The sequence below is a fragment of the Mesoplodon bidens genome, assembly GCF_964165515.1.
Source record: "Mesoplodon bidens genome assembly, chromosome: 13".
NCBI classification, from domain to species: Eukaryota; Metazoa; Chordata; class Mammalia; order Artiodactyla; family Ziphiidae; genus Mesoplodon; species Mesoplodon bidens.
The window spans coordinates 7,527,476-7,555,336 of record NC_138169.1 but is presented as its reverse complement, the minus strand read 5'-3'; the positions used below and the strand labels follow the sequence as shown (position 1 = coordinate 7,555,336).

At 50.4% G+C, this 27,861-nt stretch overlaps 1 protein-coding gene across 1 annotated transcript; it reads right to left on the bottom strand.

Annotated features, from left to right (window-relative positions):
- Positions 1-245: 245 nt before the first annotated feature.
- VPS37B (VPS37B subunit of ESCRT-I) lies at positions 246-27,633 on the bottom strand. Its single transcript, XM_081253171.1, has 4 exons — positions 27,444-27,633; positions 5,028-5,199; positions 3,114-3,196; positions 246-2,474 (listed from the first exon to the last, which is right to left on the bottom strand). Exons 1-4 carry the CDS (start codon positions 27,552-27,554, stop codon positions 1,983-1,985), a joined length of 858 nt encoding a protein of 285 aa, XP_081109297.1. The 5' UTR covers positions 27,555-27,633; the 3' UTR covers positions 246-1,982.
- Positions 27,634-27,861: the final 228 nt, after the last annotated feature.

Below are 27,861 nucleotides of genomic sequence, written 5' to 3'. Positions count from 1 at the left end.
GACACAGGAGGAGCGTGCTTCCTTCTGCCTCTGTTGGCGCACGTGAGATTCTCGGATCAAGAACAACCCTGCTGTTAGGGCCACAGGGACCCTGGGCCAGGCAGTCACTTCAGCCACCTCCGTGGCCTTTAGTTTTTGTAACTTCAAGAGCCACACCAGTCAGCCTCACTGTTGGAACGCTGATTGCTGATACTCTAGAACCAAACACGTCATGAGGGTCCCCAGGCAAATAAAGGACAGGGCCGTTATTAACAATTCTCTATTTATTAAAAGGGGTCTTAACAGCTTTACAAGCACAGTTCAGATGTGGCCCTGGAGACGGCAAGGCCAGCCTGGCGGCCCCTCCCCCACATCAACACCGAGCTCACACGTTTGGCTGTGCCCCTTGCAGGCGGCAGAGGTACGGGCTGGGTGGCACCACTCTCGAGATACACAGACATTAACAGGCCCACCTGATTGGCAGGGCAGTAATTTGTCCTATACAGCTGTTCTCTTTAAAAACAATTACAAGACAGCAGGAGTTCAAGTCCAGGAGTAGAAATGTACAGTAACTGAGGACAAAGGTTGGTGGCCTCGCCCAGGGCCTGCCGGGACAGACCCCGTTTGAGCTCTGCCTGGATTCTGTCACCTGGGCAGCAGCCAGCTGGGGAGTCACAGGCCGGAGTCAGGAGTTCCACCACTGAGCACACCGGCCTTTTTTGGTCAACAGGTGGGCGGCAACACTACCCCCAGCCCCGCCTGGGGCCCTGGGAATCCAGCACACATGGCACGTGCGGATGAGGACCCAGGGGGCAGGCAGAGCCCGGGGTGTTGCCAGAGCATCGGAGCTTGTTGGTACCTCCCTAACACTGAGGGGCAGGCTTTCTGCAGACTGAGCTGAGATGCTGCCGGCATCCCTGTCACACCCCTGCCCCAAGGCCCAGCCAGAGGCAGAGAATATTGGCTAAGGGTATTCTGGTTCAAGCTGGGTGGGCTTTTCTTCCACCTGCAACACGACAAGGAACGCAGAGCCGGGCCGCCGGGGCAGCAGCGGCTGGAGGCGCCGCCCCAGCGCCCGGCCGGCCACTCCTGGCACCAGGTAAGCTAAGGCACAGCACGGGCCCCCGCCGGGGCGACCGTGCACCGCTTGCAAGAAAGGAAACTGCGTTCGCTTCATGTGCCTTCTCAACCTGCTCAGAACAGTATGTGCATTTTTCATAAAGTTTCCCTGAATGGTCTTACGAGTGTCAAAAAAGTTTTCTTTCCCAATATAAAACAGGAAAATCACACACAGAGTAAAAATATTGGAGGAGTATTTCCTCATGGAGAGCCTCGGGCTGGCTCGAGGCGGAGGAGGAGGAGCTGGGGCCGTCATTTGCTGTGCCAAGTCCAGCTCCCGGCCACCTCCTCACCTGGCCGCAGCTCGCCCGGCCTCTGGACGTGGCAGTGGGCCGAGTGCAAACTCCGAGGGTGGCTTTGAAGCATCCAGGTTTGGGGGAGGGGAGGGACTGTGAGGACTGCCCGCCCCACACGGGTTCAGTAAGCACCTTCCGGGCTGGCCCACCCGACCGACCCCCACCTGGGGCTGCGGTGGGCTGGGACACACAGAACTGTCTTGAAAATAAAGCAGAAATGATGAACCATGCTTATTAAATAAAGCTACAACGGGAGGACCACGATCCTATGTGGGAACGGAGGCGGGGTGGGGGGCACTTTTCCCCAAACTCACGAATTCAACACCAGACTGAGGAATCATACCGAGAACACAAACCAGCGCGACCACGGGATGCCCGGCTGCGGCCCAGCGCACAACCGCCTAGGTGTCCACAACCAGGGTTCTACGTGTGCTTACCACTGACCTACGGCTCTACAACCAGAGGGACGCCCTGGCCCGAGCACCAGAGCCCCTGGCAGAGCAGCCGGTGCTCACGGCCTCCATCTGCGTGCGCGGACCCGGCCAGCAGGCGCCAGCGAGGGAGTCTCACGGGGAGGACGAGGGCCGCTCACTGGAGGATGAAGCCTGGCTGGTGCGGAGGCAGCCGGGGCGGGGGTCTCTGGGGCAGTGCCGGCGGGTACGGTGGCAACACAAACTGCTGCAGGGAGAAGCCCTGCTGTGCAGGGAGGCCCCCGCGCGGGGGCAGCGGTGGGCACTGCGCCACCGGGTGCGGGGGGCCCTGTCCTGAGCCCAGGGCGGCGGCGAACGGCGTGGCTAAGCGTCCCGCAGGCACCGGGGGCGGTGGGGGAGGGATGCGCCGAGGCACCGCAGAGGGGGGCCCGCTGGCCTCCAGGGAGGGGTAGGGCAGGGGGACAGCGGGCGCCGGCTCGGGCACCCTGGGGGGCAGCGGGGCCTGCGGAAGTCTCTGCCCCTTCAGCACCATCTCCTGGAGCTTCTCGATTTTAACCCTTCGCATGTGGGCCAGTTTCCGCTTGCTCTGATAGACATCGATGAAGGAGTCCAGGGGAAGCTCTCCGTCGAGAAACTTCTCTGCCATGTTCTGGAGGAGCAGGGGAAACCCGGTTCACGGGGCAGGTCAGCCATGAGGACACCCATCCCTCCCCTGTCCCCGGCCGCTCCTGGCGCCCCACCCGGGCCGAGTGAGCGGGAAGAGAGGTGCTGGTCCCACCTGCCGGACAGGCAGCGGGCCCTGGGGAGAGCTCGCCTTAAGGTGAGGGGCCCGAGCGGCTAAGCCCCCGGCCGAGACCAGCGTTTCCTTCCCTCCGCTGGCTGCGCCCTGCCAGCCCCACATGGTCAGCAGGACACGAGGGCCGCCCCGCCCGACGGCTCCTCAACCGCACAACTTTGGACCCTGACTCATTTCCTTATGGCTCAGCGAGGCTCAAGCCTCGGGTGCTCAGCTGGCCATGCCCACAGGCTCTGCCTGGCCAGCTGACGCAGACAGATGGTAACTCAGCCAGCGGCACCCACGGGACGGGCACCGATTCACAGTGTAGCGTGCACCCCTCACCTGAGGACCAGACCGCCCCCGCTGCCCCCCTGGCCCCCAGGCTGGCGCTCCCCCCAGCCCACCGGCTGGGCTGCCCACTCCGCGAAGCCGGCACGCCTGGCCCTGGGGGAACCGCGCCCAGGCCCAGGTAACTGCTCTGGGGCGTCCCGCTGGGCTGGCTGGATTTACCTCCGTGTCCTCCTCGATCTTGGCCCCTTCCGCCTGCAGAAGTGCTAACAGGGTCTCCAAGGAAGCGTTGCTGGACTGTTTATCTGGAAGAAGCAGGAGGCACGATAGGGTGAGGGGCAACGGCACACCCTCAGAAACCACCATGACCCCCCGGCCCCTCGGGACGACACGCTCCCCCAGTCTCCTCCCCACTTCCCTTTCGAAGAAGAGTGTACTTTCGCTGGATAGGCGACAGGAGAGTCACACCTACTGAGCTGACTTTCCAGGAAGCTGACAGGAAAGGCAGCCAGCGTCACCCGCCCGCCTCACGATACAGGGGCGGTTACTGAACCTGTGACCTAACCTTGCAACCTAACCCTGCAATTCACCCCGTAATTTATTTCCTTTGGAGTTCTGAGTGATAATTTACATAAATACATAAAGTATGCACATCTTAAGTGCACCACCTGAATTTTTACATATACAAACCCAACCACCATGACCCAGACTGGGATACAGAATGTTTGCAGAGGCTCCCCTGGCCACTCCCAGAGGTGCTGACCTCCACTACCCAAGAGCTCTGCCTGCTTCTGAACTTCACACAAGTGGGATCACACGATGTGTGCTCCGTGCTGGCCTCTCGCTCAATACCACGTCTCTGAGACCATCCGTGTTGCTGCACGAATCGGCAGTTCATTTCTTTCAGCGCTTCGTGGCACTGACAGTTGTGTAAGTGTCACAACTTACCCATCATTCTGCAGATGGACACTCAGACTGTTTCCAAATTTGGCTCTCACAAGGCCAGCTATAACGAACCTTCTTGTGCGCACCTTTTGATAGACCTGAGTGAACGTTCGCTTCTGCTGGGGAGACACCCAGCAGTGGAACTGCTGAATCACAGAGCATGCCGCCTTTTCACTGTAGCAGGTGCTAACAAACAGCTTCTCCAATTCTCACTCCTCCCAGCAATGGAAGAACCGCGCATCCCCACCAGCACTGGTCTTGCCAGGCTTTTCACCTTTACTCATTTTGGTCGGGTGTGCTACAGTACATTTTTTTTTTTTTTTTTTTTGCAGTACGCGGGCCTCTCACTGTTGTGGCCTCTCCCGTTGCGGAGCACAGGCTCCGGACGTGCAGGCTCAGCGGCCATGGCTCGCGGGCCCAGCCGCTCCGCGGCATGTGGGATCTTCCCGGACCGGGGCACGAACCCACGTCCCCTGCATCGGCAGGCGGACTCTCAACCACTGAGCCACCAGGGAAGCCCTACAGTGCATTTTTACTGCAGTTATACAGATATAGGAATCATGGTATCGGACGTCACTGTACACTTCACTGAAGGGGGTGATTTTTTAACCTTCTCTCTCCTTTTTTTTGGGGGGGGGGCTGTGCCCCTCAGCTTGTGGGATCTTAGTTCTCTGATCAGGGATTGAACCCAGGGCCACGGCAGTGACAGCAATGAGTCCTAACCACCAGACCACCAGGGAACTCCCTTCTTAACCTTCTCTTAATCTGTTTCCTTGAAAGCTACCCCCAATGCACTCAGGCTTCAACAATAGTCAATGCCTGCGTCACTTCATAATGGCTGCAAAGTAAAGTGTGACATTAAAATAAAGTATTCCAGTGACGAATATTTTTCAACATTAACTGTGAGGGCCTAACTTCAAGGGTAAAACATTAGTTGTATATCATAATTCAGAAAATTGCCTTTTTTCTATACTGTTTGGAAAAGGTAGAGTCTTGTCTAAAAAGCAGTCAAGTCTCTTTTTCTAAATTACTGACACAATCCTATATATAAACTATTTTTTCACAGCAGTAATGACTGTCTTAATCTGAAATTGTTCCATAATAACATTTCTTTCCTGGTTAGTGCCACAGCTTGAAAATGCACCCTCCCCTCAGCTCTTTATTCTTGAAAGATCACCCTAAAAGAGTTACCTAATTTGGTCTTTTTTATCTGATAGGCTTCAAAGAGCACCTGGAGTTTCTGGTATTTTTGGGTCAAACGTGCTTTCAGAGAGTCCAGCTGGGGCTGGTAGAGAAGGTTTCCTTCTGCCAGGCTCCGGTTGCTGGCCAGCGTCATTTCTTTGTTAAGCTGAACATTCTGCGTCTGCAAAGACCATACAGGGTGATGAGAACCGGCGTGTGGGCCCCGAGCCCCACCCCCGGGGCCACCGCAGCGGCTTCCGTTTGGCTGGGCAGCTGCCCCCATCCGGACGCCAGCCCCGATTTCTAGTTTGGACGCTGCTCCCGGTCTTAAAGAGCGAGACCACTTCCACTTCCTCTCCTTCAGGCCTGCAGGACGGGCTTCGTCCCAGGACCTGCTGAAGCTTCTACCCCAGGAGCTGCGCTGTGACCGGAATTCCTTACCACTGCCATTGTGCTCTTAGGAGCGAACGGCTCTGAAGGTTTAGAGCTAGAGTTTTCCAAAATGAGTTGCTGCTGTTCCAGAGAAGCGAAAGAATCACTTATTATCAGAGGAGGGCCAGTTGGCATGGTGTCAATTCAGGCTTAGTCATCAGGCTTTGAGATCAAACGCGAAAGCCCAAGACCCTGGGAAGGAATCCACTCAGGGGCCCTGTTCTACTCTGTCCCTGTGCCCGACACCAGCTCTTCACGTCTGAGCAGAGGCTTGAGCCTCCCCAGCTCCTGACCGCTGGTCCATCAGCACCGCTGACCCAAAGCTGGGGGCGGGGATTTATCTGCCCGACAGGGGTCCTGCGCTTCCGGGGGTGACAGGTCACGTGTGGGTGGAGAAGCCCGCCTGGACCTCAGGGGTGAGGGGTTAATGCGAGGTCTGAGAAAAGGCGAGGAAGTCCTAATGAAACGTAACCAGAAGTACACTGGATAAAACAGCAGAAATACCAACGTGTCTTACTTCTGGTTCAGCCCCCTTTCCACTTGCTGCTGAGGGGCTCCTCCACGGCCTGCTTTCTGGACTTGAAGTCTTATTTGCCCCCGTTTCTCTCCGAAGCTCTCCGTCAGCCCCACACCAGCCAGCCTGCCCTCCCCTTGATATTTTCTACACCCCACCCCACCCAGGCTATTTTCGCTGCTACTTCCTTCCTCTTGCTCGTCTGGCTGTAGATTCCTGGCCTTGCTGCCTCCGCTTCAACCCCTCCACCCCCAGCCATACCCTCTGGCGCTAGTGCACAATTCCCAGCACGCGCGCACGCACACATACACACACACTCACACGTGTGAGAACAAAGAAAGAGCCTTGGATGCAGGTCTCTAGCAGGAGGCCCTGACCGCCGAGTGGGGGGCTCCTCTCCTCAGCAGACACATAATCTGCATCTCTCGCACGGACCACGGGGCAGGGCCCTCAAGATGAGGCTCAGGGTAAAACAAAATTGAAGTTAAAAAAGAAAATTAAGCCTCTAGCTCAATACTATAAAACTAGTACAGTGGAAATACTCTCCCCTCTCTTGCTGATGCTTTCTGCCAGCAAGGACTATGAGGGCTGGAAAGATCTGGTTTAACTGGGTTCCTGGTCCTGCAGACTCTGGAGGGGTCCTGGGGGCTCCCAGCACCACCCCAGCCCCTGCCCACAGCAGCTCGGCCTCCAGGCACGTCGCACCCGGAGGGCCTGCAGAGGAGCCTTCCCTTCGATCAAGTCATTTAAAAGCACATGCAGGGCCTCCCTGGTGGCGCAGTGGTTGAGAGTCCGCCTGCCGATGCAGGGGATACGGGTTCGTGCCCCGGTCTGGGAGGATCCCATATGCCGCGGAGCGGCTGGGCCCGTGAGCCATGGCCGCTGGGCCTGCGCATCCGGAGCCTGTGCTCCGCAACGGGAGAGGCCACAAGAGTGAGGGGCCCGCATACCGCAAAAAGAAAAAAAAAAAAAAAAAAAAAAAAGCACATGCAAACCAACCACTGTACAGCCACCCTGGAAAACAGCTCGGCAATTTCTTTTAAAACAAAACAGGTAACTACCATACCATCCAGAAATTGTACACCTGGGCATTTATTCCAGAGAAATGAAAATTTATGTTCACACAAAAACCTGCACGTGAATGTTCAGAACGGCCTTCCCTGTAATCAAAAACTTGAAGCCACCCAGGTGTCCTTCAGCAGGTGAACAGCTAAATGCAGTACTACACCCACACCATGGGCAGAGCGCAGACCTAAGAAAGAATGGGCTGCTGAGACACGTGCAACTTGGACGAAGATCCAGGGGACAAGGCTAAGCGAAAGAAACAAACCCGCCCAGAGGGTCACAGACTCCAAGATTCTGTGTATACAACATTCTTGAAAGGACAAAACTACAGAAATGGAGACGGATTCGTGGTTGGTGGGGGAGGGAAGTGACTGTAAGAGGCGACAGGAAGGCTCCTCGTGGCCACGGTGTCCTGCACTGACCATATCTGTGTCAAAATTCTGGCTTGGGAGTGGACTAGAATTCTGCAAGATTGTCCGTGGGGGAACCCGGGTGAAGGCTACACAGGATCTCTGTGTTATTTCTTACAGCTGCATGTGAATCTACAATTATCTCAAAATTTGAACTTTAATTATAAATAAATAGAACAGACTGTTGATGAGATCTTTTGCTTCCACTGGTCTCATGTGATGGACGGGGAGGGGCAGGTATTCAAGGCCACCGTCAGGACCCACTGCCCCGTGCACGCCATCATCCTGACTCAATCAATTCTGTGTTCAATAAACACTTACCGAGCAACTGTTATTTGTCAGGCCCTGAGTGAGGCCCAGAGAATTGAGAGGAACAGGCACCCTCTTATTCTCAAACTGAGAATCAGCGAAAATGGAACCGAACTCGTCAGGCCCTGATCTCTGAGCCCTGGGGTGCCCTGGCCCTCACCCTCCCCGTCCCGGCGGTTCTGAGAACCAGCCAAGCTCCCCCGGAGCAGGCCCCCGGCTCCACCTCACTGCCCGGCCCCAGCTGAGCGCCTTGTCCGCAGAGGCCTCCCTGGCCATCCTCGCTAAGCCAGCAGCCGCCCTCTGTCACGGCACCTGTTTCCTTCCTGCCACCAACGGCAACCAGGGAGCACTACGCTTGTGCGTCCGATCCCTGTCACCCGCTTTGGGTATCCTGTCATCTGGGGTGTGCCAAACAGCCAGCACACAGCAGCCACTCAGCAAGGATCTGCTGAATCAATCAGAGAGACCCTCTCATCCCCTAAAAAGCCAGTCACTTGAGACTAGATCTGGCAAACTAGGTGGGTAACAAAATGCAGAGTCAAAAAGAAAAAAAACCATGAGCTGTGCTTGCCAAGCAACAAATGCCCCAAATCCTTTATGCAACAGACGGGCTCCCGTAATAGAGGAACCCTTGGAGACTGTGGTGGAGGGTCTCACTCGTCCTGGATCTAAGGGCCATCCGATCAGGAGTTTCCCCAAGTCTTCAGCGCAGGCAGACCACAAGCACAGGGCTCCCGAGGGGCCACTGGAAAGGCATCACGTGAGGGAAGCGCACCGTCCTAGCACCGCCAAGTGCCAGCCTACCGCGGGGGTTCTCAGCATCAGCTGAACTACCTGAAGGCAAGGGGGCGCTGATAAGTTCCCCAGGCCCAGACCAGCCCCAGATGAGCCCAATTCTCTAGGAGGGGACCCAGGCCTGAGAGTGTCTTCAAAGCCCCCAGGTGATCCTTGCCTCACAGTTCCACCCTAAAATATATGTACGAATAAAGCTTATTCTCCTGGGGTCCAAGTCAGGTCAGAATCACTTCTCCTACAACATGTCATGCACAGAACGCAGAGGCAAAATAAAATTCCAACCAATGGAGACGACCGCTATGCTGGCTGTATTCTTTCTGTCCCCGGGTACTCAGATGTTTTTACAAGACTATCAGGAAATTCTCAGTGGCCACCCAGGGCACACCCGCACCCTCTCCAGGTGGACAGTGGAGACAGTGGTGGCGGGAGCGGTGGCCAGGGCATAGGCTGAAGGGGGGGAAAGCCTCTTTCTTAAACCTCGGATAAAGCTCCTCCAGCACAAGCATCGGCGCCCAAACACGCCTTTGATGCTGCATTAGAGAAAGACCTTCCTCCCCAACGTTCCTTTTCATCGTCCCAGTTGAGGAAAACCGGGAGGAAGCAGCCAGACTTCTTCTATCGTTTGCAAAGGACTCGGGGGGACCATGCACACCACACTCAGCAAGGCTTAAGTGGCAGCCACCCTGGGGGATGTGCGGTCTGACTCCCCACCCACCCCCTGTCCTACTGATCCGAGGACCCGTGCGAGAGGAGGCTTCGTGCGAGCCATACACCCTGAAATTGAAAACTGGGTCCCAGCCTCTTGATGGTTTCTCATGATTCTTTTTCTTAACCACAGAGAAATCTTTTCAGGAAATAAACTCTCTGTGGTAATGAAACATTTTTATAAATGTGCTCAGTTTCACTTCAGTTTCCTTTTCTGTTCAAAATCAAAGAAAACTGAGACGTGTAATAGCAGCATTTACAGTAAGATCCGCCTGGGGATGTCTGCCCGTCTGTCCATCCGTGAGCACGGCTGCCTGAAAGGGTGGTCACCCAGAGCTAACAGCGACCTCTCAGTGGTGTGACTTTCTTTACGTTCCTCTTTCTACTTTAGTGTTTGAATCATTTATAATAAGCGTGTATAAATTTACAGAAAGTAATTATGTCTTAATTTTTTAAAAAACCTGTTAGGTATTAGTAGAACCAGAAGGGCAGAGGCTCTAGGGAGATAAGCTGCCTTTGTTTAAAAGAAACAAAAAACCAAGGTCTTTTACGTATACGTGTCCAGGCAAGGTGGAGATATCGTTCTCTCCTGGGAGGCTTACATCACTGTATGACGTTCTCACAGAATGTACATTCTACCTCAAATGCACAGGTCATTATTTATTTGGGTTGGGGGAGTGTGGTAGAAAATAAAGTTAGTGAGGAGGAAAACAGACATAAACTCCCCTCTGCATGACACATGCAGTAGTTACAGTTGAGAGGCACTCGGGGCCAGGACGGGGGGTCAAGGTCTGGGTCTGCAGTGGATGTTTTCCAAACCAGAGGCTTCCACGATGTGAGGTTCTGATTTCAGCTGGCCTGTCTGCCTCTTCAACCATAATTATAACTGTGCCTCCCTATAAACACTACGATGGGCAAATCTGCCTATGTTTCCAAGCTAAATCTTTTTTTTTTTTTTTTTTTTTTTTTGCGGTACGCGGGCCTCTCACTGTTGTGGCCTCTCCCGCTGCGGAGCACAGGCTCCGGATGCACAAGCTCAGCAGCCATGGCTCACGGGCCCAGGCGCTCCGCGGCATGTGGGATCTTCCCGGACCGGGGCACGAACCCGTGTCCCCTGCATCGGCAGGCGGACTCTCAACCACTGCGCCACCAGGGAAGCTCCAAGCTAAATCTTTTATGGAAAAATACTGAGTAGTCCCTTATTCCCCCTTTACACTATAATAGAATTCTTATCATAACAAAGTAAATGACATTATTGAATTATGTTAGCAAATTTCAACGAAATAGATGGAAATTCTTGATCGTACTAAAGTCCTTTAAATGCTCAAAACCCAGTAAGGACAGAGAATCTGGGCTGGGGAACTAAGATAAAAACACAGGTTTGGGGGATGTCCCTGGCAGTCCAGTGGTTAAGACTCTGCACTTCCACTGCAGGGGGCACAGGTTCGATCCCAGCTCGGGGAACTAGATCCCCGCACGCCACGAGGTGCAGCCCAAAAACAGAAAACAAAACAAACAAAAAAACACAGGTTTGCCCTCTCACCTACTGCCGTGCTCGGAGGCCTAGTATTTGTACAAAGTCAAGGATCCCATTTTATTTAACAAGTAAACATCCCGTCCAGTAGATAAAATATCCCTCACCAACAACTTTGCTCGCTGCCCCAGCCTATGACGCCCATCCGCAAAGCCCTGCGCTGGCTGTGGCTCTGGGCCTTTCTCGACTCCGAGAGCTGCACGAAAAGCTACGCGTGCTCTCACCCCCTGGTCGCCGGGTGCTGAGGCACAACTCACACACCGCTCGATCCATCCCTGTACGTGTTCGGCTCGAAGCTGAACTGCACCAGCCCTGAGGGGTCTACACCCACCATCTCCTTGTAAAGAACACCTTTACTAAACGCCCCTCGACTCCCCCAAGCTGAGCGCCCCCTGTCGTGCCAGAGACCCAACTGATATAACTCAACTGGCTTTCCTTCAGCACACAGTGACATCTGAGCTCTTTTTTGTGGCCTCACAGAGCACACCCCTGGTTTTACTCTGTATTGTAGTTCACGGTGCTTGTCTGTTCATCTGTTTATTCATTCATCCAAAAAAGGATTTTCTGAGGCACTGTTACGCGCTGACCCTGGGCAGGGCCGGCGATGGACACAGGGGTGAACGAGGCAGGCCGGACCCCGCCCTCGCGGAGCGCCCCTCGACTGAAGACAAATTAAACAAAGTCACACCAACAGCTATCACTGTATCACGATGGCGTTTTAACTCTCCTGCGAGTGACGGGTGCTTGTAGTGGGCTGAATGGTGGCTCCCCAAAAGAAATGTCCACATTCTAACCCCTGGAACCTGGGAATGTGACCTTATCTGGGGAAAGACTCTTTGCAGATGTAATTAAGTTAAAGAAGACAAAGATCATCCTAGATTACCTGGGTCATCCTAAAGCCAATGGCAAGTGGATTTATACAAGACACACAGAGGAGAACGCATAGAGAGGAGAAAGCCATGTGAAGACAGAGGCAGGGAATGGAGTGATACGGCCACAAGCCAAGGAGGCCAGCAACACCAGAAGCTGGAAGAGGCAAGGAACGGACTCTCTCCTAGAGTCTCTGGAGGGAGCACGGACACCCCTGATTTAGGACTTCTGGTCTCCTGGATTGTGAGAGAATAAATTTGTCTTGTTTTAAGCCACCAAGTTGTGTAATGTGTTATGGCATCCAGAGGACTAATCCAGGGCTGGAATCTTCATCTCTCCTTGAGATCCACTCTACATCCTGCTCTGGGCCCCAGGGGCCAACTGGCTGAACCACATCCACCACTTAGGCCCCTTGCCTTCTGGTTCTAGCTGGAGTCAGCGATGGGGACTGAGGGTAGGACGAGAGTGAAATGAGGAGGGGGCTCTCTGGGTCCCCTCCCTCTGGGGTCGCTGTAGGTGACCAAACCCCCCACCCCAATCAAAAGCAGCCCCCTCTCTCGTTCTCCACACCCAGCTCCATCCCTCAGGCCTGAAGCTGAGAAGTGCACACCTGTGGCCCATTCTGCACCAGCCCTGGGGGAGTCTACACCCACCTTCCCCAAGCTGAGTGCCCCGTCTCGCCAAAGGCCTGACTGGCAGAACTGGAATGGCTTTCCCCATGAAATACAACGACGTCTGAGCTCACGCTCACCCTTCCGATGAGAACATCCGGCCCCTTAAGAGGAAAACTGAGCCCTGATCACTCCCTGATACCCAGAACCCAGCACAGTACCCAGGCCAACACATGCCTACTGCTAAATATGTGTTCAACTCAATCCGGAGGACTCTTGATTGCTGGGCCTCAGGCCACGACCTGTCAGTTGTTAAAACCTTGCTGAGCTGTTCTGAAGATTAGCTTCTTTGAATGTTTATAATAAATTTTTAAACAGTAACATCACAGATTAATGCTCGTTAGTACAACCAACCAGGTGAAACTATCTGCACCCCTACTTCACCACAGGAGTGATCACAGTTTGGAAGCAAAGCATGAAAGGAAAAAATTAAGATTATGACAGTGATTGCTCTAAAGCAAAACCACCCATTATTGCGTAGACATCAGACACGCAGCACATATGTGGAGACTCATCAGAGGCGGGTCAGCATTACACAATCCCTTCTCTTGAGCTGAAATTCAGCCCTCTTGGAAAGCCTTCGAGAATGTGGGAGTAATGTTTATGATTGTGATGGCCTGGAAGCCACAATACTTTACACATTTTTTTTTTTTAAGTCACTCATGAACTCCAGTACCTAGACTATGTATGGCCCATAACAGCCACCGCAACATGCTCCAACACAGCGGCTTGCGCATTTCATTCATTCATTCAAGAAATACTTAAGAAGCACCATTACGTGCCAGGCTCTGGGGGGACAACAACCAGAACAGTCTGTCCTCCTGAGCATAAGTCTCCGCGTCAAGACCGCCATGGAGACGGGCGGTGTTCAGCTCACAGGGCCTAACTCCAGAGGGCGCCATTCACCCTGTACTGCAGCCTGTAGCCCTGACTGCATTTGCTCTTCAAAGAAAAGGCTCAGCGAAGGAGAACAGACACATGTATATGCACGGCTGAGTCCCTCTGCTGTACACCTGAAACTATCAACATTGTTAATCGGCTATACTCCAATATAAAATAAAAAGTTTAAAAAAGAAAGGTTCAGGGGAGAAAAAAGGGAAAGAAGATCAAACAGATGCGAACTTAAAGATTTAAGTAAGACAAGTTACTGGTGGTGGCATAACAGCTTCAGTCTCGCCAGCATCTGACACAGTTCAACAGTATCTGTGAACATTTCTTGAGTTCTCACCGTGTGCTTGGCACTGTGCCACCGTCCCTTCTAGCATTATATCTCCTTAATCCTCTCAGCGAGGGTGAGACAGATTTGTCCCCATTTTACTCAGGAAAAAGGAAATGCAATCTTAGCGAGGTTTAAGAGATCACCAAAGTCACAAGTGCCGGGAAGTCACTCCAGAGGTATGACATTAGGAGTTCGGGTATTTTGTCTCCAGGTGTGTTGGGTATTTTGTCTCCAGGTGTGTTTTCTACAGGATTACCCCATGAATTATGCCACAGAACCTACCCTACTACACAGAATCCAGTCTACCACCACTTCTCTATTTTCAAGTTCCAGTAATCACCTAAATTTCGTTTCTATTTATGCCTCTCATTTACCCTTTTATTAGGATATTTCAAACACAAAGCAAAAGCAGAAGAATAATGAATCCCTGTGCGCTCTTCTCCCAGGTTCAGCAATTAGCGCCATTTGCCAGTCCTGTTTCTTCTGTACTCCCCACCTTTGGGGGGGAAGTATTTTAAAGCAAATCTCGGCATAATATCATTTCACCCGTAAAAACTTTAACCTGTATCTTTAGTGGGCAAGAACTTCATAACTCTAACTACAATGCTGTAACTACACTTACTAAAAATTCTTTAATTTCACCTTTTGTATGTATTGGCTTGGATTCCTCTGAGCATTCTGCCTCATCCGTTTGAGTATCGGAAATAATTTATATAGGAAAAGCAGGATGAATGTTTGATTTCGCCGCCCCTCCACTTTTAAAGCCAACGTTTAGAAGACTGAGTTAGTGCTCAAGCAACCTCCAAAAACGACCAATAAGCTTTTTCTGGAGGTATCATTATTAAGTAACAGATTTTTAATCAGCTGTAGTCATTAATCTTTCTAATGCTCAAATTGTCCGTGGCCAGTGGGAGACACTTCGAGCTGGCTCTTAGGCTGACACACCCCAGAGGTTTGACAGCTGCCCTGCTCTCTGGTAAAACAAGATGTCCCAGACCAATCTGTACATTTGCTGCCCCTAACTCAGGTGGGTCCTTCTCAAAGAAACACTGGTTCCTTTTGGTGGGAAATTCATTTTGATTTTGATATTTTCCTCTCCAAATAAAATTAAATAGAAAGTTATATGTAATACAAAGATATAGAGTGAAAGAAATCTTAGCCTTTTACTTTCCACTAGAAAAGCTCAGGTTGCATTCAGACTTTAAACACAGCAGGCTTATGGATTAGGTGATAAAAAGGTTGGCATGCATTCAGCCAGGTCAACCTGGTTTCCTTTTATTGTGCTACACTTGATCTAGTTCACCAATTAATTTTACGGTAGATTTCACCAAAGTCACATGCAATTTGAGTTTGGGCTTTAATACTAAAGGTTAGGCTATCAGAAAACCCAAATTCATCTTCCACTCAGTGGAAAGACCTCCCCAGTGATGCACTCATTTCCATTTGAAGGCAGGCTTTCAGGTGGAGCCTGTAATCCAAGCCTATAATATCCCAGAGGTGACCTGTAAACACAACCCAATGTGGCTTGATTCAATCCACATGTTCCCTGAGTTTCTATGAAAAAACTTAACAGTTGCTGAGTTGTTTAACATGTTAAAAAAATTAAGGATATGAAAATACAAAAAATCCAGTGAAAGAACTGTAGAACATTATGAAACTGTTCTAAAATACAACAATCTCGTGGGCTGTGTGAAACCATCTCTAAGGCTACAGCCTACTCGGGAAAGTAAATTTGCCAGCTGCTTATCAAATGTTCCACTGAAACAACCACTCAACAGAACATATTAGATTAATAAAGACTGCTACTTCTGATCGCAGATATCAAAATCCTTGTTGAGAGAAACTTGCTGTCCTCAGAAAGCAGCAGACAATGGACGGAGACTCGACCAATCCCTTCCATATGGAGCTGACTCGCATCTTAAAAATTAGTATGTTATTCACTGTAAGTGCAACTGACCACAGGAAATGCAAAAAGCTAGGCTTGAAAATAAACGGACTAGCCCCAGGGAAGAAGTGGTCTCAGCTACACAGGATTTGATTGTTTTCTACTTCTGGCAGGCACAACATACCAGGGTGTTCCGTTGTTTTTTTTTTGGTTTTTTTTTTTTTTTTTTTTTTTCCTAGAAGACGTATTTCCTAGTATTCGGGGCGGGGTGGGTAGAAAATAAACCAAGATCTCCCCCACTTCCTGGACTTGTGTGGATAGTGGTGTCGATATTAAATGTTACTTTCCTAGAATCACTGGCCTTGTAATTCCTGAGGACTCTGGGTGGAAGAAGAAAGGGATGAGCAGAAGGCAGGGTGGGACCCAAACTGAACACAATGTTACCTGCCTCTGTCGCTCATCTCCTAAAAGCAAGGGGCTTGTCACACTTGGCCCCAGCCTAGTCCTACAGAATCAGAATCTCACAGCAGGTGAGCCAGGAAAACACAGAGAAGCCCTCACTTCATATAATCAGAACCAGTCAGCTGCTGGTTAACTGAGCAGTTTGGTTAAAGCAGTAACTCACTGAACACATAGAATTTTAAAGACCTAACCATTTTTTTCATTTAAAGCAAAGGTCCTTTCTTAGAGAAAGGGTCCACTAGCTCGATTTCCAGAAGTTCTTTGCCTAGACCACACCCTCTCATGTGGGGAACCTGAAGACACTGGACAAGCAAGATGAGAGCAGAATCCTTCTGGAATACTCGCAAGCTTTTTTTTTTTCCCTAGTGAATCACCTTATAGTAACTCTTTCCAAAGCACTCAGCTTACAGTTTTCACTCTCTCTTTTCTCGTACAGTTCCTCGGTTGCCATAGTACTTAATGAAATCATGTAATTACTGTAACAAAATCAGAATGAGGGACTTCCCTGGTGGCACAGTGGTTAAGAATCTGCCTGCCAATGCAGGGGACATGGGTTCGAGCCCCGGTCCGGGAAGATCCCACATGCCGCGGAGCACCTGAGCCTGTACGCCACAACTACTGAGCCTGCGCTCTAGAGCCCGCGAGCCACAACTACTGAGCCTGTGCGCCACAACGACTGAAGCCCGCACGTCTAGAGCCTGTGCTCCGCAACAAGAAAAGCCATCGCAATCAGAAGCCTGCGCACCACGACGAAGAGTAGCCCCCACTCGCTGCAACTAGACAAAGCTTGCACGCAGCAACAAAGACCCAATGCAGCCATAAATAAATTTCAAAAATTAAAAAAATATATATCAGAATGAACAGGTCTGAGAGAAAACACACTTGACTCTCGGTAATCACGCAACTGTGGTGTGGGAGCAGAAATGCCTGGGGAACTAATCATGATGGGGGGGAGCATCAATCATTATATTTGATGAAGGGCATGGAGAATGTCAATTACTGCAACACTTTAGTTAAGTAGAGGGAGGTCAATTAATAGCTTCCACCGTAATTTAAAAATCCAGATCCCCCCCCCAAAAGAAAGCAGCCTACAGAAGACTGAATTTCTAAACTTTTCTTTTTTTTTTTGCGGTACGTGGGCCTCTCACAGTTGCGGCCTCTCCCGTTGCAGAGCACAGGCTCCGGACGCGCAGGCTCAGCGGCCATGGCTCACGGGCCCAGCCGCTCCGCGAACCCGTGTCCCCTGCATAGGCAGGCAGACCCTCAACCACTGCGCCACCAGGGAAGCCCTGCTTTTCTTATTAGTAGTTTCTTGCCAAGACAACCAACCAAAGCATTCACTTGTTTAGTAAGAGCTTTGGGGTTTTCCCCTCTTCACCACAAACTACAAGAAAAGCATGTATGAGAATTTTCTGGGATAGTCTTTACACAGGTGCAGATAAGAAAATGCCTATCCAGGTAGATCCCAGATGTATACTGACTACATCTTTTGACAATTTTGCTTTTACATTTAAAATACATCATGACATGAACTTTCCAACACCTGACTCAAGAATTCAGTTTGATAAAAGTTTACTCTCACATGACTGAAATTATTCATCTTCTATTCAGTATGAGAAAATGCGATTCTAATAACGAGATTTTTTTTTTTAGTCTGTGGGTAGAAAAAGGGATTAGTCAAAGGAGAATAAGTTACTCTAAATTATTCTACTTAAATTTCACGACAAAAAAACTGCAATTATAAGTGATGTAGGGAATAAGATGTTCTAACTAAAAGAATTGCCTAGATACTTAAGACTGACTCATTTTCAAAAAAAATTAAGTGTTGGTATTTTAACAGATTTATGTTCAAAGATGTTAACCGCAATATAATTTATGAAAGCAAAAAAACCCAGTACCTAAATATCCAGTAATAAAGGACTAGTCACATAAATTGTGGCATACCCACATGATAAAATATCATAAGCCACTAAAAATCATGTCATGTAAGGATCTTCTGACAAAAAATAAGAAAATGCCCAGAGCATAAATTTAGATAACAAACAAGTCAAAAACCCTACATGCAGAATGATCCTAGTGGTAGAAAACACATAAAGAAAATGTATAAAATGTTTAACAGTGTTTATCTGAGCAGTGGTATTACATGTGATTATATTTTTCTTCTTTATAGCTCTGTATTTTTAAATTTTTCTATAATAAACATGTTAAAAATGTCATTTTTTAAAGGTTTGATCAATTTGGGATCAGAAATCTTAAATCATTTTTTTAAAGAAATCTTAAATATACTTCCTTGCTTTATTTTTAAAAAATTAATTAATTTATTTTTGGCTGCACTGAGTCTTCGTTGCTGCGCACGGGCTTTCTCTAGTTGCGGTGCCTGGGCTTCTTATTGCTGTGGCTTCTCTTGTTGCGGAGCACAGGCTCTAGGTGCACAGGCTTCAGTAGTTGTGGCGCACGGGCTTAGTTGCTCTGTGGCATGTGGGATCTTCCCAGACCAGGGCTCAAACCCGCATCCCCTGCATTGGCAGGCGGATTCTTAACCCCTGCATCACCAGGGAAGTCTCCTTCCTTGCCTTCTTAAACAGAGTACATGAAAGCACAAAGGACAGCCTTTGATGAGACAGAATCATCAATATCAAGTAACTACAGTGGGTCTATGACATGGAAGCAGATGGATACATTTATGTCCTTAAATAAGCATTTGCCCAAGTGTGCCCCAGGGAAACTAGCCCCACCAGACTGAGTTCTGCGATGGAGTAAGTATGGGAAATACTACAACACACACTAGCTGTAAGAACCAAACCAAACAAAGCAAAGCAAAACAAAACCCCTCTTATTTCAGCAGATTCCCCAGATTTCTTGACCACAGAGCCCTCTTTCTGTAATCGCCATTAACCATCACAGAATTAGGGATGCGCTACCCTAAACCAAACAGCCTCAACCACTTCATTCACAGCCGTCACGGCTTCATTTACTGGCATTTATCATGGTCACGCACTGTGTTCCACAGTTTACAAACATATCTTATTTAATCCTCCAAAGTCTCATAAGGACGGTATTTTAATTCTCCCCTTTTAAAGATGAGGAAACCAATACTTAGAAAGGTTAATCCGCGTCTGAAGTCTTCTAACAACCCAAATCCTATGCTTAACAGCTGATCTTACATTTTTTGTGCAGCTTCATTTATTTCTGGATGGTGTAATTGGCTCTATTAGTTTTTCCCTACACCCTTTAAAAAAATCAGCCACTGACAGATTAGCCATAGGACCAAGCGTGTTGTTATCTGAATTGTGTGCAAAGCAAGACTCAGCAGGCTGTGCAATGAGTCTGGTGTAAGCCTCCAAGTCAAAGAGTCTGGCTGCCTGAGAATCTTTCTTCTCAATCCTCTTTCAGCCTTCTAACTGATCTCCCCGCTTTCTGGTCTCACCCCCTCAAATCCATCCTCTCCAGGCTGCCTGAATCATCTGCATAAATCGCCAAGTATGACCACTCCACTCCCTGGTTTAAAATCCTCCAGTGGCTCCCTCGGACTGGAGAGTGAAGCCCAAGCTTTCTCAGGAAACATGGGGCTGTCTGGTTTCTGCCCGCCTCGTTCCCCCACGCCCTGCCCCGGCCCCTCCAGCAAGGCCTGCAGTCTTCCTCCCACACAGTCTCTGCTTCTTTCCCCTGTGCCTCACTCTGTTCATGCAGCCCAGCCCCACGCCTGGAAGCCCTTCTCTCTCATTACCTGGTTAACTTCACCCTTCCAATCATCGCTCATGAGTCACCTCCTCCAGGAAACATTCCCAAGGATCTCCCTGCGCCCTGCAAAGGCTCACCAGGTCTCCCTCCCACTGGGGCGTGTCCTCACCCCCACCGTCTCACCCATACATTGGAACTGGCTTTTGCATACCTGCGAGATCCTAAAAGATGAAAACTCTGTGGCTGAGCGGTTCCACGCCCCGCGCCCCACACACAAGGTGCTCCATGAAGGTTGAGTAAATGAATCAACTTACCCTACCTCAGCTGTGCTCACATTAATGAAAGCCGCTGTCTGATGGCAAACACCAATTAGCACTTACTGTCCCTCTGCCAACCTCAGCCCTGGGCTATGGGTATGAATATAGCCTCAAGGTGCCATTAGCTAACCGTGGAGATGATGTTTCTTTCAAACCAAGTCTTTTATTATCTATGACGCTGCTTGTACTACAACAACCATTCAAACATCTGTTCTTCACATGCACTCTTTCGAACGATGAACAACGCTGCTCACAATTCCCTGAGAAACGCGCTGAAAAGCTTTCCCCTGACACACTGCAAGGTAACCTACTGACAGCAAAGCTACATCTACTGCTCTACTTGCACTCTTCCCTATGAAGTAACTCTACAAAGAACTTTCCTGTCTTTGTACCGCTGGGTGAGATGCTTTTCCTGAATAATGATGGGAGGTGAAAACCCCACACAGCTGAGGAAGGAAAGAAACCAGCTAGAACTCCTGCCCCGGCACGTTCCGGGCCTCAGCGATCGCGTCTGTGAGCAGCGGCTGACGCCCAGGTCGTTAGAGACACCCCTGCACTGCTACCTGGCATGATCCCCATAGCAACATTCCGCTACAGATACTGCGATGAAAGCCAAATCTGCAATGAGGCTGGCTTAGCTCAAGAGCACCTCAATTCTGCACAAGACATTGAGGCTCAACCGGTGCGGCCTGTTTCTGGGCTCCTCCTGATGAATCTGTACGGCACAGGCACTGCGACAGGACGGCACCTGGTCTGTAAAGTCAAGTCACGGGACCCGTGTCCTTCCACGGCCCCTCTCTCCTTCTCCCAATCCAGTGACCCCTAATGGCCTTTTGAACTTTTATATCCTCCTTGGCTTCAACAAGTGCTTGGACCAAGTCAGCCCCCAAGTTTGTATCTCTAAGCAAACCATGCCCCTGAGCTCCAGAACTGCACTCTCAGCTGCCTGCCGGACGATGTCACATGACTGCCCTGCTTGTCCCCCACACCCAGGCTGCCGCGGTCTCAAGGGCCCCCCCCGCTCCCTCCTCCAGCCTCCCTCTGGCCCACCCTCTCACGTCCACTCAAGGCCCAGCTCCCTCCACTCAGCAGCACTAACTGGGCACATCCTGTGCACCAGGCATGTGCTAGGTGCCAAGGACACAGAGATAAACGGGATAAAATGGACCCCCCAGGCCAGTCGGGGACACAGGGAAGCAAGGGACTTACAAAATGTGTCTCAAATTCCACCGAGGAGGCAATACCAAGAGGCTAAGTGACCGCGTGTCTGGGACTGAGGGGGGGAGGGCATTTGGAAGGCAAAGCTGACGGGGTCCCTCGGTGGGCAGGGGAGGGGGAGGGACAGCTCCACCAGGGCACCATGGTGTGAAGGGGTCCAACCGGCTGGTCTGCATCTCCCCCCTCCCAGGACTCCAGCTCAAATCCTAACCTCTTCTTCCCTGTCCTTCCGTTTCCACCTCTGACCTGGTCTCCTGAACCTCCCCATGCCAATCCAGCCCACACCCTGCTGCCAAAAGAGTCTCCCTAAGGTGCTCTTCTGACCGCACTGCCGCTCTGCTCTGAAGAGTCACGGCAAGTCCGTGCTGCCAAAGGAACCGCCGCTGAGCTCTGGCCTGGCTCCCCGCCTCGCCAGCCTTACTTCCTATCGCTTCCCTTAGCACCAGCAAATCTGATCTGGTAACTCAGCGAGTCACAGAACCTGCCCCGTGCTGTCCTGCTCAGTGCCGTGCTCAGGCTGTCACTCCTTCGTGGGCCCCCACTTCTGTCAAAATACTACTCAGAGGGCTTCCCTGGTGGCACAGTGGTTAAGAATCTGCCTGCCAATGCAGGGGACACGGGTTCGAGCCCTGGTCCGGGAAGATCCCACATGCCGTGGAGCAATTAAGCCCACAAGCCACAACTACTGAGCCTGTGCGCCTAGAGCCCGTGCTCCGCAACGGGAGAAGCCACCACAATGAGAAGCCCGCACACCTCAATGAAGAGTAGCCCCCACTCGCCACAACTAGAGAAAGCCCGCGCGCAGCAACAAAGACCCAACACAGCCAAAAATAAATAAATAAAATAAATAAATTTATAAAAAAAAAAAAAAAATACTACTCAGAGAAATAAATACCTAGTTCAAGACAGTGGCTCCCTGGCGGGTGGGGAATCACGTCCCGGATGGAGCACAGAGGGCTCTTCTCTGGCTCGGTCGTGTTTTCTTCCAAAGCCGCTGCGGGTACACAGATGTTTCTTGTATCATTCTACACCCTCGTATGGGAATTACTGTATTTGAGCATTTATTTTCTTAAATCTTACCTGCCTATCAAAGTCCATCTCTTGCAGTAGGAACCTAATCTAGCCAGAAAGCCTCTCACCTGAGCCTCAATGTCATTTACAATTCACATGTGGCCTTTTTCTTATCCTCTCTCTCTCTAAAGAAACAAAAAACAAAAAAACTGTGGTAGGGCTTCCCTGGTGGCACAGTGGTTGAGAGTCCGCCTGCCGATGCAGGGGACGCGGGTTCGTGCCCCGGTCCGGGAAGATCCCAGATGCCACGGAGCGGCTGGGCCCGCGAGCCATGGCCGCTGAGCCTGCGCTCCACAACGAGAGGGGCCACAGCAGTGAGAGGCCCGCGTACCGCAAAAAAACCAAAAAAACAAAAAAAAAACTGTGGTAAAATATACAAAACATGAAATTGACCCCTTTAGCCATTTTTACGTGCACACTTCCTGCGGTGTTACATACACTCACATTGCTGTGCCATCATCGCCACCATAACCTTTTTCATCTCCCCAAACTGAAGCTCCCTACCTCTTATTCTCTCTTGTATTGATGTCTGTGTACTTGGTTTCTTTCCTAGATTATAATACAGGGATTATATGCTATTCATGTTTCTATCCTTTATAAGGCCTCGCACACAGTAGGGGCTCCACAGCATTTAAACGAAATGGAATCTCTTGAAATGGCAGAAAGGACACTATGCCTTCTAGTTTTGTCAATACTACTGAATAATAACAATTTAATGAGTGTTCACTCTGTGCCAGGTACCATGATAAACTTTTTTTTTTTTTAAAGATTCATTTATTTATTTGTTTCACTGGTTGGTTGCACTGGGTCTCAGTTGCGGCACGTGGGCTCCTTAGTTGCGGCATACATGTGGGATCTAGTTCCCTGACCAGGGATGGAACCCAGGCCCCCGGCATTGGGAGCTGGAGTTTTATCCGCTGCGCCACCAGGGAAGTTCCTATGATAAGCACGTTAAAGGCTTATCTCACTTAGTCCACCCAACAACCCTCAACCCAATGGAGTAGCTTACTGCTATTATCCCCTTTATTTTCAATGAGGAAACTGCAATTGGAAAGACTGAATACTTGCCAAAGGTCACACTGCAGGTATCAAAAGCCAGTTCTGTACTATACCACCCCCACTGCTCTTCTGATCAATACAAAAGAAGGAGACAACAACTAAGTGAAATAAGGGATCGATTTCACCTAAGACTGTCTAACAATTCTGAAAATCCCTTTAAAGAAAGGGAGCTAGCCTCTACTGACTTCACCTGCTATTCCACTTCACCTCACAAGAACCTTGGAAGGCAGGCATGATTACCACCCTCACTTTACAGTGGAAGCAAAGTTTAAAATAAGTCACAAAACTCTCAGATTCTTTAAAGAGAAAAAGTCAGATAATACCGGATTTCAGAAAATATTCTGGGGCATACTAATTTTTTACACAAGAGTTAAAGTCATAGGTCCATGGAAGAGAAGTTTTAAACATAAAAGTTGAAGCCTTTATATATACAATAATGATTGTACAACACGAACAGAAACAACCTCCAGTAGCAGACACTCAAAAGGGGTTTAAATCTTCGCTTCTAAAAACCAGTCCCACCAGTGTTGAGAGCTTGTTTGAGGAAGCAGTCCCTGGTCGGTACATTTCAATGAGCCATTGTGATTCATGCAGTAGCTGTGCAGCCCCACACAAATCACACCAGAACACGCCTTAGGGAAACAGCTTCTTCCAGACCAGACTCTTTACTTTCCACTAAACAATCTATTTTTCAGACCCTCAGAGTTTTTGCCTGTGGGCAGTTTCACTTGCCCCAGGAACAAAGATCCTGAATTTGAATCCTTAGTGAATCATTAGTTAACAGCAACCAATCAGCATTTCCTCAGAAAGCACACCGGGAGAAATGACCCAGGAGGTCCGGTTTAGCTGCCTAATCCCCTAAGCAACAGTTCCTTTTAAGGGAGTGCCCTGCAAGTCCAGTGGGGTTAATGCGGACAGACAGGGAAAGGCACATTCCACCGCCATGTAAAAATAACTTTAAATAAAAATAAAAACGTGTACATAACAAACATCAGCCCAGAGCAAATGGAAAGAACCTACGATCACTAGGGCTGTACTACATTTAGAGAACTGCATACAGACAGGAGGAACAGGAAAAGAGAAACCCACGGGCAGGGAAAAGAGAATGTCTGCAGCTCCAGCATGATTTGAATTTAGTCTCGAGCTGGACTAAACTCAGATGCCACAATTAAAACAATGTAAGTGAAGCATAATGCACAGCTGTATTTAAACCTAACAGTGGAGGCCTTCAAAACCTAGCCACACTTCCCAGCCGCCACAAAATAGCCCCTCAGGCGTGTAGAAGCCTTACTCTACAATTTAAAACACTTCCTTCGGCCAAAAAAAAAAAAAAAGCCTTTGGTTCAGGGTTGAGAGATTCTACGCTGTGCAAGTGCTGTTCCACTAACTGTCTCGTCCTACTGAGATACATAATCATTTTGACCACAGAAAGGTAAATGTTTCTTAGGCTAATACCAAATAAAAATTTACTTTATAGATTCTTGAGATAAGACCTTATTAACTGGTCAGGATGAGCTGTATGCATGATTGTCAGTAATGGTTCTAAAAAGAGAACTACAAATTACTAATTGCAATTACTCTTTATTGAACACTAACTAAATGCCGTGTTAAGCACTTAACATGCACTCTTTCACATAATCCCCACATCAACTCTAAGAAATAAATACGTTCATATATCCTTCCCCAGCAGAGGCTCATAGAGGTGACGTGACCTGCCTGCAGTCACACAGCTGGGCAGTGGCCAGGTCTGGCCTGGAGGGTATGGTTCCAGAGCCCAAATGTTCTTTAACACCAGATCATAAATGTGCCATTTGGTCAAGAGTGGACAGTTCACAAAGTATTTTCTTCTACTGTGTCTCACAGCCACCCCCAAATAAGCCAACACACAAGATTAGCAGCTGAGTGAAACTACCATGGTCAGAATTTTGGTTGTTCACATTACACCAGTTCCTTCAGAAACGCACCACACACGATCAGGGTAACAGGACTTGCAAAGGGTGACCGTGGCTAGGTGAGCTGCCTGGCTAAGGTACTTCCGTCTTCACGTTCAGTTTCCTTGTTTTAAAAGCAGGACACCCTGAAGAACAAACTTCTGCTGAGTAACTGAACTTAACCATGTGGTCTAAATAAGAGGAGTTGGTCCTCAGTATTTCTATAGGGTACTCTGCTATGAAGGTCACCTTTAACCGCCACCCCCAAAAAGAAAAAAGTCCTGCTAGATTAATTTGCCTTTCCCTTTAAATAGTAACCTCCAGTTTCTCATGTAGCGGAAACAGGTGAAGCCGGAGTCAGCAGAATGACCTGACTCCACAATCTTCCCTCCAATAAAAAGCAGTTTAGTTCTATTAATGTTCTACTAATGTAACTACAGTTCTCTGTTCTGAAACTGGATAGTCACATATAATAAAATAACTTGTAGGCAGTGTTACCCAGTAGAGAAACATACCTATCATTTTATTATTAAACTAGAAAGATGCCTGCTGACAATCAACAAAAAGGTCTCCTGGCAACTGGAAAGCAGAGAAACTAAGCAAAGATTTTCTTTCTTTGGAGACATGAAACTCTCATTCAGTCAAGAAAGATGGATTTTGTCACTTATTCTTCTCTAAAAAGGAAAGCGCCACATGGAGACCATAAATAGGGTAAATTGCATCTCAGAGCAAGTCGTAGGTGCCAAGTTGTTACAAAGCCCGGGAATACAAGGGGTGGATTAATGGAAAGACTGATACCATCTTACTACAGTGGCCTCTCTGTAGCTCGGGACAATGACCTGTTGAGGGTTTTCCAGTGATTTTGAATGTGCAGCCTCCATACAAGCCCCCTTTTAAGGGGGCTGGCTCAGTGCTGAACAATCACTCCCTCTTCGGAAAGAAAGCCAAAAGCCCCCCCACAGGCTTCTGGGTGAGAAGCTCAGCCCTGTAGGCTTGGGAAGGCTCAGACTTCAGAGACAAAGGAGCAGGAGTGGTAGATGGGGTGGGGAGAGCTGGATCGGCCTGGGTCCACCTGCCTGGAGAAGACCCAGACTCACAGGACTGGACTTTCAGGGAAAGAGTTCAAAAGGGCTGGGAGAAAAGGAGAAAAGAAAGCACACATGGCAAACGCAGGAGTGAAGTCAGTTACCCCTGAGAACAAACCACGCCACAAGGGATGCAGTGAGATATCCAGAAACAGCGGTGGCACGCCTTCCAGAGACTGGGCAGCCCTTCCACTATCAAAGAGGTGGGGCTTGGCTGTCAGCCCCCGACCTCCAGTTTATCTCCTCCCCAAAAACAGCTCTGATTGAATCCTCCTTGGCCCCAGCAAGGAAGGACACTGTGGGGCAAAGCTACCCTACTAGAATTACCACATTCCCTTCTTCCACGGACGGGGCAACTCTTAACCAGAAAGGGCAGCTTGCTGCCACCCTCAGACCCCCCCACCAAAAACGCTGGAGAAGAGCCCCCTGGGATAACGCTGTTAAGGCCGCTTCCAAATGAAGTCAGACCCTGGAGGGTCCCTCTGGCACTCAGGATCCCTCAGATACATGGACACCTCAAATCTTAACTGGGTAAGTCCGTGGCCTCGAGTCTCCCAACCTTGGAGGCCCAACCCTAAAACCCCATCTCAGAACTACCTCTCAGACTTAGGTACAGACCCTCGGCCCCCAAACTCATCTTGGAACCCCCAATCCTCTCCTAAGATTCTATCTAGCTAGCCCACTCAGCACCTCAAAACCTATTCTCAGACCCCAATAACTGCCTCAGTCCCCCTGTACCTCTCAAGCCCGCCCCCCCCCGCCCAGGCCCCCTCAGTCCGGTCTCAGGTACCCGTAATCCTCAACTAGCGTCCCCTCTACCCTCTCCAACCCAGTCTCGATCCCCCAACTCCCTCCTCGCCCCACCGGACTCGGCCACAGTCGTCCACGTCTCCAAATGCTCATTCCAGGCTCTCTAATCCCTGCTTCACTCCCCGCCTCAGGACCTCATCAGCCCCCGCAAGCCCCGTCCCAGAACGCTTTTCCCAGCTCCGCCCCAGCCTCGGTCCTCTCACCCCCAACCCCGTCTCAAGACCACCCCCCATTTCTCCTCCCAGTCCCCTCGACCCAACTTGAGGCACCGCGACCGCCTCCGCCTTGGGCCACCTCCAGCCCGCCGCCAGCCCCCGGCTCCGCGCGTCCCGCTCGAGGCCCCGCCGCCGCCGCCGCCGCCTCGAGCCCCCGCTCGGCTCACCTCCTCCATCTTCTGCACCATCTCTGTCAGCTGCCCCTCGTCCTCCAGCAGCTCGTTGAGCTGCACCAGCGACAACCCGGCGAACCGGGCTTCGCTCCCGGCAACCGCCATCCCCGCGTTTCGGCTGCAGACTCCGCCGCCGCCACCGCCGCCGCTCTGGCCGCCAGGCTCCGCGGACCGGAAGCACCGCCCCGCAGGCCCGCCCCCAGCGGGGGGGCACGTGACGCCAGCCCGTGGGGCGTGACGTCATCACCGGGCGGGCGGGCGGGCGGGCGGGACGTAGCAGTCTGGGCACCTGGCGGGAGGCGTGTTAGGGGCGGGGGTTTTCTGAGGAAAGGTAGGGGGCTTCTAAGGGAAGGGAAAGGAACCTGGGAACGGGCTTGTGACGCAGTGAGCAGCGGTAATGATGTCACTGCGG